Source organism: Xenopus laevis, chromosome 6S (assembly GCF_017654675.1).
Source record: "Xenopus laevis strain J_2021 chromosome 6S, Xenopus_laevis_v10.1, whole genome shotgun sequence".
NCBI classification, from domain to species: domain Eukaryota; kingdom Metazoa; phylum Chordata; class Amphibia; order Anura; family Pipidae; genus Xenopus; species Xenopus laevis.
The window spans coordinates 54,689,103-54,702,368 of NC_054382.1; the positions used below are offsets into that span (position 1 = coordinate 54,689,103).

The window sequence follows — 13,266 nt, forward strand, 5'->3', positions numbered from 1 at the left end:
TAACCCCGATCAAGGAATCTCCTTCCCATGTCATCTGCCTGTTCATAGAAGGCCCTATCTGTTGAGCAGTCCCTACGTAATCTCAAGTACTGTCCCACAGGTATTCCCCCAATCAGACCTTTTGAATGGCAGGACGATGCATGTAGGAGGGTATTCCTGCTACAGGGTTTTAAATAAATTGTTATATGTATCTCCTTACCAACTGCCATTAGTTTCACATCTAGAAATTGTATTATTCTCTCTCTATATTCAATAGTGAATTTCAAATTTAGCTCACTTTGACTGAAAACTTTCCAGATCTCCCTGCCATATGCAAAGTAGGTCATCGGTACAACGTAGGTACATTTTTAGGTGTCCCTTCATACCGGCAGAGATGTGGGTATCCTCCAACCAACCCATGTATAGACTGGCGTAGGATGGTCTTAAAGGACCAGTAACACCATTTTAAATTCATAATCAAAAATAATGGATATACATTACTTACCTCCAATATGCTGCTCTTTCCTGCTGTTTGAGTAAGACATCGGAAGAAACTCAAACCGGCACTGTCCCATGGCCTCCAAGGGGTCCCCGCCATCTTCTTGCTTCTTCTCCCTTGTTCTTCCCTACATGCTTGCTGCTGTGAGCCTCTTCCGGGTCTTGACCTGGCTTCCTGTTTCTTGGCGTCACTGTTACTTAGCAACCAAGTCGCCGGCTTCAATTCCCTCTGTCCCCCAGCCACTCTTCCCCTGCTGTTCCTCTCCCCTCACTGTTCTCATTCTTCCTGCAGCATGGTTTGCCCATCCATTTTCCCTCTCCCACCACAGTTCTCTCTCCCCGCAGCCTCCCTTGCCCAGCCGTTCCAGCCCCTCCCCTCAGCGTCTCTGACTCTTCCCCGCAGCCTTTCCCTCCCGCGCAGTCTCCCTTGCCCAGCCGTTCCGGTCCGTTACATCTCTGCAACTCTGTCTTCCCTGCAGTGCAGCCTTTCCCTCCCCCTTAGTTTTTCACATCGCACAGTCTCCCTTGCCCAGCCGTTCCAGTCCGTTACATCCCCTCCGCAACTCTGTCTTCCCTGCAGTGCAGCCTTTCCCTCCCCCTTAGTTTTTCACATCCCACAGTCTCCCTTGCCCAGCAGTTCCAGTCCGTTCCATCCCATCCGCATCTTTGTCTTACCCACAGTGTAGCCTTTCCCTCCACATAGCCCCCCTTGACAAACTGTTCGCTCACCAAAGTCTTTTACTCCTTCCGCCTCTCTCCAGTCTGCACAGCAATAATTACCTCCCGGCTTCTCTGAATTACCTCCAACTTCCGGGTTCCTTACAGCGGAAGTGCTGTGTGGAGGAACAGCGTTGGGAGCGAGCGGTCGCCTATTCCTTGTTCTCCAGAGAAGGTTTTTTGGAATTTTTAAAAAAAATGTAAACTATGTCATATAAATGTATTGGGGCATGACTGTTATTTGTAGCTCATAGAATCGATTTTTTTGATAAAATTTTTTAATGTTACTGGTCCTTTAACTACGAATTTGACATGACTTGTTTTTTCTAACTTATAGTAGGACTTTTGAAGGAAAGGTTACATTTACGATTATGGTGATCAAGATTTTATGTACTAGATTTATGTTTGGAAAAAGCCGAGAAAGAATCTGATTGGATACAATGATTATGGATATGACAATTGGAGAATTTACCCTGATATATACAAGTATAAAAAAAAATATTTTAACTAGGGTTCACGTATATGTATTTTTCAAAACTTTGGGATAATCTTGCTGTTTGTTATTATTTATGCTGAATGCAGGCAGACCAAGGAACAGACCTTAATGTGTATGCATAATTGTGTTCTGACACCTGATTATGTGTCAATTTCTAATTTTCTGTGGTTTTAAGATGTAGAGGGGAGGGAACTCCTTTGGTTTAAATAATGTTGGGTATTGGGTTGGGTATTATCAATGCCTATGATTAACTACCAGAGGATATGAAACGCGTAAGGTGGAATACCAGGTGGTCTGTATGACTATTTTTTAACATGATTTTTGAATAAAAAAAGAGCTTTTTTTAGATATCAGAGTTATGGGATGTTATTTTTGGATTATCGATTGAAAAACCACGAATTGTTCGGATTATTGTATTAAGCTCATAGCAGATCTCTTCCGATTGTAAATGGGACATCTTCCATTGACTTCTACATGACCTCGGCAGGTTTGAGATGCTTTTTTAATCAGACTTTTAGGAGCCTCAGGGTTTAATAAATTAGGAAAAAATTAAAGTTGGTGTTTTCCCCTTTAAAACTCAGAACAGAAAAAAAAAATCTTTAAACTTAAAAAAATAACCCCCTAAGACTGTTCCTTTGTACCTCAGGTAATGTGACCATGCACTCTCTGTTTTAGGAATTCAACTAAATGATACTAAATGATATGCATGTGATTGCATGTAAGAATAAGTCAAGACTAATTACTTGCAGTATCACATCACAACATTGTTTATTATGTGACTTTGTACAATACAAAAAAAAACAAAACAGAACACAGCTAAATTATGTTGTTCCGCTTCTTATTAGGCAATTATTTCATGTCTAGTCAAACATAAACTAGACTGCACAGAGGGATAAAACAGGCTTGTTAATTTGACCTTGAAATCACCAATAAAGAATAATTCCTGCTGCCTTACCAGAAAACATAAGGAGGGATTGATAAATTGAGGATGGAGGAAAGTTGTACTCAACTGTTCATACTACAACAAAATAATGTAATAAGTAAATGTTATTACAAAAGGAAGCAGAAATTAGACTTTCCTGGCTAAAGAAGTAACTAAATAGAAATAGCATATACGTAAAGATTTCACCAAACACAATAGGGTGATTGTATATAAAAAAGAAAATAAAAAATAGCATTTTGTGCAACTGTAAATGGTATATTCCTAAGTGTATAATTAAACAATGGAAGTGTCAAAATGATAGGAAAGTTGTAAATTACAATGTATGGAAGTCTTGCATTACATAAGCAATAAGCATAAGCAAGTTAGATGCAAGTATGGCATTTTATCTTCATTGTAAGCCACAGTCCATGTATTGTGGAGTATCCTGCAATCAGCCCCAAGACCTTAGTTATACAAGTGGAAATGCTTTATATTGTGTCTTAAATGAAGACATCTGTTAAAAAGAGATAGAGGGAAGAAGGGAAAGCAATCACTTGCAGTATATAGTTCTCCAAGTATACAAAACCTCAGTCAAGGCATGTTTCTCCCTCAAGAATTATATAAAAAAAATGTCATGCTGTTTAATCCAACATTTATGGATGCAACTGGTTTCAATAGTGGCTGAATGGTTCCAACAAATACTGATGTCTGGGCTGGCAGGTTGGCAACTTATAAAGTATGACAGAGTGGTGCTCCAGGAATGTTTCTAAAATATCTTCCCTTTCTTTTTGTTTTTCTCCAAAGTCCTGGGGAAAGAAGCAAGATAAATAAGCAATATAAAGTGAGAAAGACATCAGCGATATAACCGTAAACATAAATATGGCAATACAAAGATAATGTTATAATTGAAATCATTGGGTTCTCCAGACAAAAGATGGGAAAGAAGTGGAACTTCAACAAGTAGCTGCCCATTGTTTATTAATGATTCTTTATGATTTCAAATATTTTGTGATGATCACACACAGGGTGCCATTTAAATTCAGACTTTACTAAAGAACCATTAGGTTTAAATAAGGTTTAATAATTGTGATGTTAAAACATGAATAGACTAGCTGACAATGCAGTAATGAAAGTAATAAAGATAATAGGGGTCAATACCTGGATTATTATTGTAATTTTATAATTAAATGCATTATACACTATGAACTGCATTGAAGGATTAGATTGTATTATACGTTGAAAGTCCCAGACACAGTGGGGCTCATTTATCAAATTTGCCCATGGGCAGTAACCTGTAGCAACCAATCAGTGAGTGGCTTTCTTCGGCCAGTTGCAGGTAGAACAGTGAATGCAACAATTTGATTGGTTGCCATATGTTACTGCCTATGGGCAAATTTGCCCATTGTTGATAAATGACCCCCAGTGAGACATTTCTTTTGGTATAATTGTAACATATGTAATAATAATCTAGTATGTAGTTTCCTTTAACAATGTCTTGAAATTATGTTGCAGTGAATATGATGTATAAGTGGATAAGGAAAGATGTTTACGGGACAACGTTGGGAACGAGAAATATGGAATGATGTCTGTACATTAATAGTTGAAAAGAGAAGATACTACAGTATGTACTACATGCAGCTATTATTGGTTAATTGCACATTGAAATGCACTTTATATTTAATATTAATCACAGTTTAGTGATATGAGATATGTAGCACATTATGTATTATATATACAAGAGGTAATTTATAAGTAATTTATACACAATTGATATACAATTTGTGCACGAGTTTGAGGTGTGCTTTTAAAGATTGGGACTCGAATATGATAGTCATGTTTAAGATTCACTTTATTTTAATGGGTATAATAGCATTGTGATCTATTTTATATTTGTATTTATCAATTTTAATAATACACCATAAGTGAACACAGGTGTGTAGTGTGTGTATTTATCACAGTATTTATAAAGGTGTGTTCATGTGTTAGCTCTGATGAAGTGCCAGTAATTCTGGGCACGAAATGCATAGGCTGAAACTGCACGATTGATTGCCACTGTTTGTCACACTGTTTGCTGAAATAAAGCCACAATTGATGAAGCATTACATGCCTCCTAATCTATCTGGCTGAGCACCCGCAGTGTGGAACTCATCGTGTTCTTTACTAAAGAACCTGCTTAATTATCCTTACAGATATAACACTGAATTGGAGTCAAAGGAATTGAGTAAACTTATACTAATGTAGTTTTTGCAAACACTGCTAATAATTTAGGCCACTGAGGCCAAGATTCTCCATGGATAGAAAACTTGCCCACAGGTTTTACTTTTGCAATATGCCTGTCCTCTCAGCATCACTGTCTGAGCATTCTGCAGTGTGGAACTCATTGTGCTCTTTACTAAAGAACCTGCTTAATTATCCTTACAGATTTAACACTGAATGGGAGTCAAAGGAATTGAGTAAACTTATACTAATTTAGTTTTTGCAAACACTGCTAATAATTTAGGCCACTGAGGATAAGATTCTCCATGGATAGAAAACTTGCCCACAGGTTTTACTTTTGCAATATGCCTGCCCTCTCAGCATCACTGTCTGAGCATTCTGCATGACTAAAGATGTGCAGGTTTAAATTGATATAGACAAAACAGCTATTCAAAAGATTAATGTACATTAAAAGTTATTTATAGGTTATGTAGATAATATTTCGCTGATGGGGCTGCTTTTGTAATTTATTGTTAGTTGAAGTTCCTAACCCTGTTTATTAACCTGATTGTCCTTTCTCAACATGTCAGTTATAGCCTCTACTGCTAATGGACCACTTCTACACAAATATGGCAGCCCCCTCATAGAGAATATTGGTGATCAGACGGGTAATGTAAAATCACTTGGCAAATAATTTTATGCCAAAATTATAAGGACAATATTATTATAGATGCAAAAAAGCAAAACAAGTTTCATTTCTGGTGTCCGTATCCCTTTACATGTAAACTGTAATTCTTTGTATACAGGGTCCTCACAGAGAAAGGGATTACCTCTAGTTTACAAAGGTAAGAACAGAATATTGTAAGAATTTTCAATGAAAAAGGGTTAAAAATAAAAAGGTAAAATCACTAAGGGATGCCAATTATTTGCACCCCTGATTATAATGGCTTACTTCAAACCTAAAAAAAAACATGGCAGCACATTGCTATCTAGAATAGTACCCTGGACTGGTGCAATTTTTCAAGAGAAGCACTGGCCTGGGGTAGAAGATAAGAAATGTTGCCTTTCCTTCTCCTTAAAGGATACATTTTACATAACCTTCATATTCAGAGATTTGATTAATCTTTCCTCAAACAATGTAATGATGTAGAAAAAAAAACAGTTTTGAATGCATTTTACCTGCTAAAAGTGTCATTACATCAGAGCTGCAATGAGAAACTCTCAGTTCAGAAGCTAGGCTGAAATGAGAGGTGGGAGCGTCTTCATTCTCTCACAGGTAATGGTCATAACACTGACTGACAGGCTGAGCTCTGCTGTAGCTTGGAAACCCCCTCCTTCCTAGCTCCTCACCTGCTAGCACAGCTATCACTGCTCGTATTGCTTCTGCCATAATCTGATTATTGCTGCTGCCCCCTGCGACCCACCCCCATCTTGTGTGTAGGGCAGGGAAATTCATTGGGGAGGGGGGAGGAGCGGGAAGGGCGATAACCAGACTTAAATCGAAACGGTTTCATCGTTAAGCTGGCTGAATGTGTCACGGCTGGGATACAGCTGGTTTAAATGAGCGGATCACTTCCACTCCTAGCTCCTCACTTACCTGCCCGGCTGTCACTGCTCTGTTCTGTTCTGCCCCCCCCCCACCTAATTGTTCAATGCCCTGTTCTTGTGTAGTGTGGAGAAACGCATTGCCGAGGGAGAAGAGAGATGAGTCACTGGTCGCTTCTCCCTCAACTCTGAGCTCCGTTGCTGCAGTCTGAAGGTGCACCTAGTCTGTGTGCAAGGGTGCCTGCTCATGCACAGACGAAGCTGGGCGGGGACGAGCGCAAGCAGCCCTGAGAAGGACCCAGGCGTAATTAAAATGGTGCCTAGATGATATCGGTAACCAGCGCCTCCCACCAATGCACGCCCAGTCCTTCTCAGTTGCTGCTGCTCTCTGAAAAAAAGAAAGTGAAAAAAAAAAAGAGACGGCCGGCGGGTGCCCTGGCCGGCTGTAGAGATAACAGGACAGGAAATCAGGAGAAAGGGAGGAGCGAGATAAGAAATGCTAAGATAACAAAGAAAGTGGGCCTGAAAGGTATATAAAACCATGTGTTTTATTAAATTTTATTGCAAAAAGAATGGATTAAGCCACAGTTCAAAATTATGGTATATGTCCCTTTAACACTTGGCTAAATTTGGATGGGTTTAAAGAACGCCAATACAAAAAAAATATTGAAACTGCTATTGAAATATTCTCTGTCCCTTTATTTTCTCTGCACTGGTGGCGCTGGCTTTTGAAACAATGTAACATAAACCAACAGATGAACAGACCTGTCTTGTTGAAGGAGATGCCACAAATGCTGCTTTCAATAGCAATTATTTAAAAATAACTTTAAAGCACTAACAATTCTCAATAAATTCATATTGGAAAGTTGCTTACAATTGTGTTTTCTTTTATTAGGCAAAAAATTTTTTTGGTTTGTCCTTTAAATGCCATACCGATTATCAGCAATACATTTCTGCCAGATGTTTTTTCTATTAAATATACTAAACTATAAATACAAAAATATATCGTTGATTTATATATTTTATTTCATTTATCAGTAATCCACTAAGGAATATTTGCAATGCAATAATCTAAACACATAATATAGAAGAGAATATGGCTCAGTTACCTGGAAGTGTTTTGCTGGTCCAGTATACGTTGTTGAGTCTCCCAGTTTAATTTTTCCTCCTCAAACTGACGCCGCCTTTCTTCTAATTCTTTGTGTTGAGCTTCTAGATTCTTTTTCATCTGTTCGTGGCGTCGCTGAAGCTACAAGATAAGTAAACAAAGTTAAAAAGAATTGAAAAACTGTTTTACAAAAGACCTAATACAGCACAAAAAAGTAGTAGGTAAATACAATAGAAGAAAAATCAAAAAGCAGTACTAAGATATGTAAAGGTTGATAGCTGAATAAATCAACTATACAGGCAGTATTAAATAATACTGTTAAAGAACTTGACATCCTCTTAATAAACACGTTTAATTAATAAGTGTCACAAAAGCGACTCACTCAACCACACTTAACTCTTGGGTTTGGCTACAAGGGGTTACAATCAGTCTCTCAATCACCTTACACACAGGTTAGACTAACATCAGACACCCCAAAAACACACCACCACCCACAAAGTTCATTCGCTGCCACCATCTATCATTAACAGGCGATAGAAACCTAATGTGACTATTCCCCTGCCCTCTATAACAGGTAATAACTCACACTACACAATACATCAAACACTCTCTCCTATGGTAGTTACTCAGGGTAAGATCCTACTAGTCTAACAAGCACTCCAGCAGCCAAAGGGTTAATCTACATTCAAACACACTTTCCTGCTAGCCGTACTAGTTATTCAACATACAAATAGGCAACTTTCCCTTTCCACACATACACGTAGGCACAAGCATTCATATGGGCAATGAGTTCGTTTAGAGCACAAGGACTAACGTATTAAATGATATTTAATATTTAAAAGAAACAGTGCATATGAATATATATAAAAATAATATTACAAAGATGACACACAGTTGCAAATACAGTAAATAAAATAAAAGGGAGTAAAAACACAAAGAAAACCCTTACTTTACCAAGTTTTGAAGTTGTCAGTGTATTTCCTCTGAGGCACGAGTTGGAAGCTGGACATACAATCCACTGAAAAAATGGAGCCTCCTTGTATGACAATGTGATATTGGGAATGTCACCTTTTTATTTCCTGCTGGGACACTCCCCTCATTACCTTATGCATGAGGTAGGAGTGCCCAGGAACATGTCATTTACGACCCCCTGCAGGGGGTTTGCTACTCTCAGGCAATATTCCCCAATATCCCTTAATGAAATATGGGTACTTGCCAGTACCCAATACTATAATAAAAACATGGGCAGGCTGTGATCCATATGTGGGCAAGAAGAACAATACCAAACACTAATAGGTTCCCACTTTCCAGTCCCCCAGGAACCAGCCCTCCTAACAGGTGGGTATAGGCTAGCCCTGTTTGGTATTGTTAGGAAGCATGTGACCTCCTCATAACCAATATGTAAGTTATAAGGTTGTGAATCCTATGACACAGGAGATATGGATACTTTCCTATAATCCATAATTTTCTACTAGCTATCCCCCCCTGCTGCTCTAGGTCCACAGCTCTGTTCTTTGATCAGCCGATCAAAGAACAGACTGGCCCAGCTTCCTTGCCCAAATGGTGTGGCTCCAGACCGTCTCAGATGACCGATATGGATGTCACCTTTCCACAGCCCCCTGGTGAGATATACAATTAAGGGTCTCTGTGTGAGCCTGAGACTGAGTAATTATAGTATTAACTTTTAAAATGCCAGTGCAAGGTGGCCCTGGCATGACACCTCCCCCCTCAGGAATGGGTACAGAGGATGGCCTATCGGCCTTCCCCTGTGCCCACTAGCTCAGCACAGTCTCCCTGTCTGGAAAGACCATCTGCATTCCCATGCTCACTGCCCTTTTTGTGCTGTATAGTGAAGTCATATTGCTGAAGGATTAAACTCCATCTGAGGAGTTTCCCATTATCCCCAGCTACTTTGTTTAACCAGCTTAGTGGATTGTGGTCTGTGATAACCGTGAAATTGCGCCCATAGAGATAGGGTTGTAATTTCTGCAAGGCCCAAACTACAGCTAAACATTCCTTCTCTACAGTGGCATATGCCACTTCCCTGGGTAACAGTTTCCTACTCAGGTATATAACAGGATGTTCTTCCCCTTTACTGTTAACCTGGCTTAGGACAGCTCCCAGGCCATAGTTAGAAGCATCAGTCTGTACCACAAATCTGCGGGTAAAGTCAGGAGCTTGTAGAACAGGGGCACTGGCCAGGCTAGTCTTTAGGGTCTTAAAAGCCTGGTCACAATCGGCTGTCCATTCCACTAGACGGGGTAGCTTCTTTTTGGTCAGGTCTGTTAGGGGTTTGGCCAAGGCGCTGTAATTTGGGACAAATTTCCTATAGTACCCCGCAGTGCCCAGAAAGGACATTACTTGCTTCTTTGTCTTAGGGGTGGGCCAATTTGTAATTGCCTCTACTTTCCCCGGCTCAGGGCGAAGTGTACCGCTCCCCACTCTGTGTCCCAAGTACTGCACTTCAGTCATCCCTATTTGGCATTTCTCAGGCTTAATAGTTAAGCCTGCCCCCTGGATCCTGTCTAGCACTTGGGACAGGTGAGCCAGATGCTCCTCCCAAGAGTTGCTAAAGATGGCGATATCATCTAGGTATGCCACCGCAAAGCCTTCTAGTCCACCCAGTAGTTGATTTACCAATCTTTGAAACGTGGCGGGGGCGTTTTTCATGCCAAAGGGCATTGTTTGGAACTCATACAACCCAAAAGGTGTTATAAATGCTGACCTTTCCTGTGCCTCTGGAGACATTGGGATTTGCCAGTATCCCCTACTTAAGTCCATTATTGTAATGTACTGGGCGCCAGCCAACTGATCCAACAATTCATCTATCCTGGGCATAGGATACGCGTCAAAGGTGGTGACTAAATTTAGTTTCCTGTAGTCCACACAAAACCTAGTAGTACCATCCTTCTTTGGAACTAGAACTACAGGGGAAGCCCATGGGCTGTGGGATGGCACAATTACACCAAGCCCTATCATCTCCTCTATTTCCCGCTGCAGGTTCTCCTTTACTTCCAGGGATACCCGGTAGGCCATCTGCCTGATAGGGCGATTATCCCCGGTGTCTACATGGTGTATGGCTAGTGAGGTTCTGCCAGGTTTTCCGGAGAACGTACTAACATAAGAGTTAAGTAACCCCATCACCTGAGTTCTTTGGTTAACGGTGAGCATGCTGCTGACCTGTGACCCTCCTATGCCCTCTGTTCCCTGGGCCATCGCAACTAAATCTAGTAAAGGATCAGAACCTGATTCCTCAGCCATACCACAAACTGGCATTACAGAGACCTCCCGCTCATAATGGGCCTTGATCATGTTTACATGATAGACCTTTTTTCTTTTCCCATCTTCATCTAGGGCAATTACGTAATTCACATCATTAGCCCGTTCTAGAATAGTGTATGGGCCTTCCCAGGCAGCCTGTAGCTTATTCTGACGCATTGGCACCAGGACCCACACCTTCTGTCCCGCTTCATAAACTCTTTCTCTGGCATGGCGATCATACCATTGTTTCTGGTAGGCCTGTGCCTGGGTTACATTGTTATGTGCCAATCCCGTCAATGCCTCCATCTTTTCCCGGAATCTTATTACATATTCAACTACTGACACCTCAGGAGTATCTAGCTTGCCTTCCCATGCCTCCCTTACCAGATCTAAGGGGCCACGTACCCTCCGCCCATATAACAGTTCAAATGGGGAAAAGCCAGTGGATGCCTGTGGTACCTCTCTGTAGGCAAATAAGAGGTGTTGGAGATAACGCTCCCAGTCCTTCCCTTGGGATTCTACAAAGGTCTTTAGCATATGCTTTAGAGTGCCATTAAAACGTTCACACAGGCCATTAGTCTGGGGGTGGTAAGGGCTGGCAATTAGGTGGTTCACCTGTATTTTCTTACACAGGCACTGCATCAGGTTAGACATGAATTGAGTCCCCTGATCAGTGAGCATTTCTTTGGGAAACCCCACTCTTGAAAATATGCTTAAGAGGGCATCAGCAACCTTGTCTGCCCGGATGGAGGATAGGGCTACTGCTTCTGGGTACCGGGTAGCATAGTCTACCACAGTGAGAATAAACCGTTTCCCTGAACTGCTGGGTATAGCTAAGGGCCCTATGAGATCCACAGCTACCCTTTGGAAGGGTTCATCAATAACTGGTAACGGAACTAATGGGGCCCTTCCCATATCTCCATTTTTCCCCACTCGCTGACAAGTGTGGCACGAACGACAGTAATTGGCAATGTCTGTACCCATGTTAGGCCAATAGAAATTATGTACTAAACGGGCCTTGATTTTCTGTACCCCTAAATGCCCAGCTAGGGGGATTTCATGAGCTATTCTTAGAAGCTGTTCCCTAAATTGCAAAGGCACCACTAGTTGCCTGTCACTTACCCACTTCTCTTGTGTAGTTGTAGGCATGGATTCCCTGTACAACCTATTTTCATGCCAGTATATTCTTTCTTTATCAGTCTCAGCAGGGGGTTGGGCTGCAAGGCCTCTCATCTTTTCGAGGCTGGCATCGGTCAGGAGGGCTGCCTCAAATTCCCGACCGCTTGCCTCAAACCTGGGATCTGGTGTGAGTGTGAGCAGGGCCCCAGAAGCTGGAACCCCCCTGTCCTCTGGGTCAGGACACAGCAACGCTACAGGCAGGGGACTTCCTTCAGAGGGGCCCTCCTCCCCACTCAGTGACAGACCCTCCAGCCCTGTACCCCCAGTCTGATACTGGCTTGCCCTTACAGACTGCTGCCGGGTTACTGCTGCAACACAAGGGAGGTTCCCCCCTCCCACATCACAGTGGCTTGCTACTGGGAATCCCCCTACACTCCCTGTGAAATTGTTCTCCCCCCGAGATAGAGATGGGACATACACTTCCCCTCCCCCCAGGTCTATGCATGGGGATTCAGCTGGCTCTAATACAGAATTGCATGCAAACACATCCTGATTTCCCTCCCAGCCCCCATCACAATCAACATCATTATCAGATACCTGTAGATGAGCAGGATTCACGTAGGGCTCTGCTGGCTCCAGAGGGTCCCCTGCGGGCACATACTGTGACACCAACCTGCCCAAGTCAGTACCCAGTAACACATTAGTAGGGATGGTTTCCGACACCCCTACCTCCCGCAACCCCCTCCCTGCTCCCCAATCCAGGTAAACCCGTGCCATGGGCACTGCAGGATGGACTCCCCCAAATCCTGTGACAGCCATGGTCTTCCCGGGAATAATATCCTCACAGTTTACTAGCTCTGGGCGCACTAAAGTCACCTCTGCTCCTGTGTCTCTGAGTCCCACAGTTACCTGAGTGCCCACGGTAACCGGCTGCAGATTGTCCTTGTGGCTCCCCTCTGTCCCAGCAACAAACAAAACAGAAGGAGATGGGCCAGGGGGTTTTCCAGGTGGTGTAGGTTTCCTTTTGTCAGGGCAGACATGACTAAGGTGGCCCACCTTATTACATATAAAACAGCGGCGTGCATCCACCTGTCCCGGCCTTACCCCTGGGCTACTTGCAGGAGCAGCTGCAGATCCCCCCGGTTTGTAAGAAGGGAAGGAGGGGCTTCCTCCTGGCTTTCCTCCTTTCCAGCTATGGGACCCTGGGTTTGGAATAGGCTTCCTGGATACTGGCATCCGGTTTGCAGTATATGCATCTGCAATTTGTGCTGCCTGATCAGCAGTTTTGGGCTCACGGTCAAGGACAAACTGCGGGACTTCCACTGGACAGATACACAGGAACTGGTCCAGTATCATCAGGTCCTCCAATTCTGTAAATGTTGAGACACTGCGACCCTGCACCCACTGATGGAAGGTGATTCTCAG

General features: G+C 42.4%; 1 protein-coding gene across 7 annotated transcripts in view; it reads right to left on the reverse strand.

Moving 5' to 3' along the window:
* Nucleotides 1-2,433: 2,433 nt before the first annotated feature.
* The window catches only part of septin7.S (septin 7 S homeolog), a 169,606-nt gene continuing 158,773 nt past the window's right edge, over nt 2,434-13,266 (reverse strand). For all 7 annotated transcript variants that reach the window (XM_041567592.1, XM_041567591.1, XM_041567595.1 and 4 more), the window contains 2 exons: nt 7,463-7,602; nt 2,434-3,418 (listed from right to left, as the gene is read on the reverse strand). In XM_041567592.1, the coding sequence (XP_041423526.1) occupies nt 3,379-3,418; nt 7,463-7,602 (180 nt within the window). In that variant the 3' untranslated portion in view covers nt 2,434-3,378. The remainder of the gene's footprint in view (nt 3,419-7,462; nt 7,603-13,266) is intronic.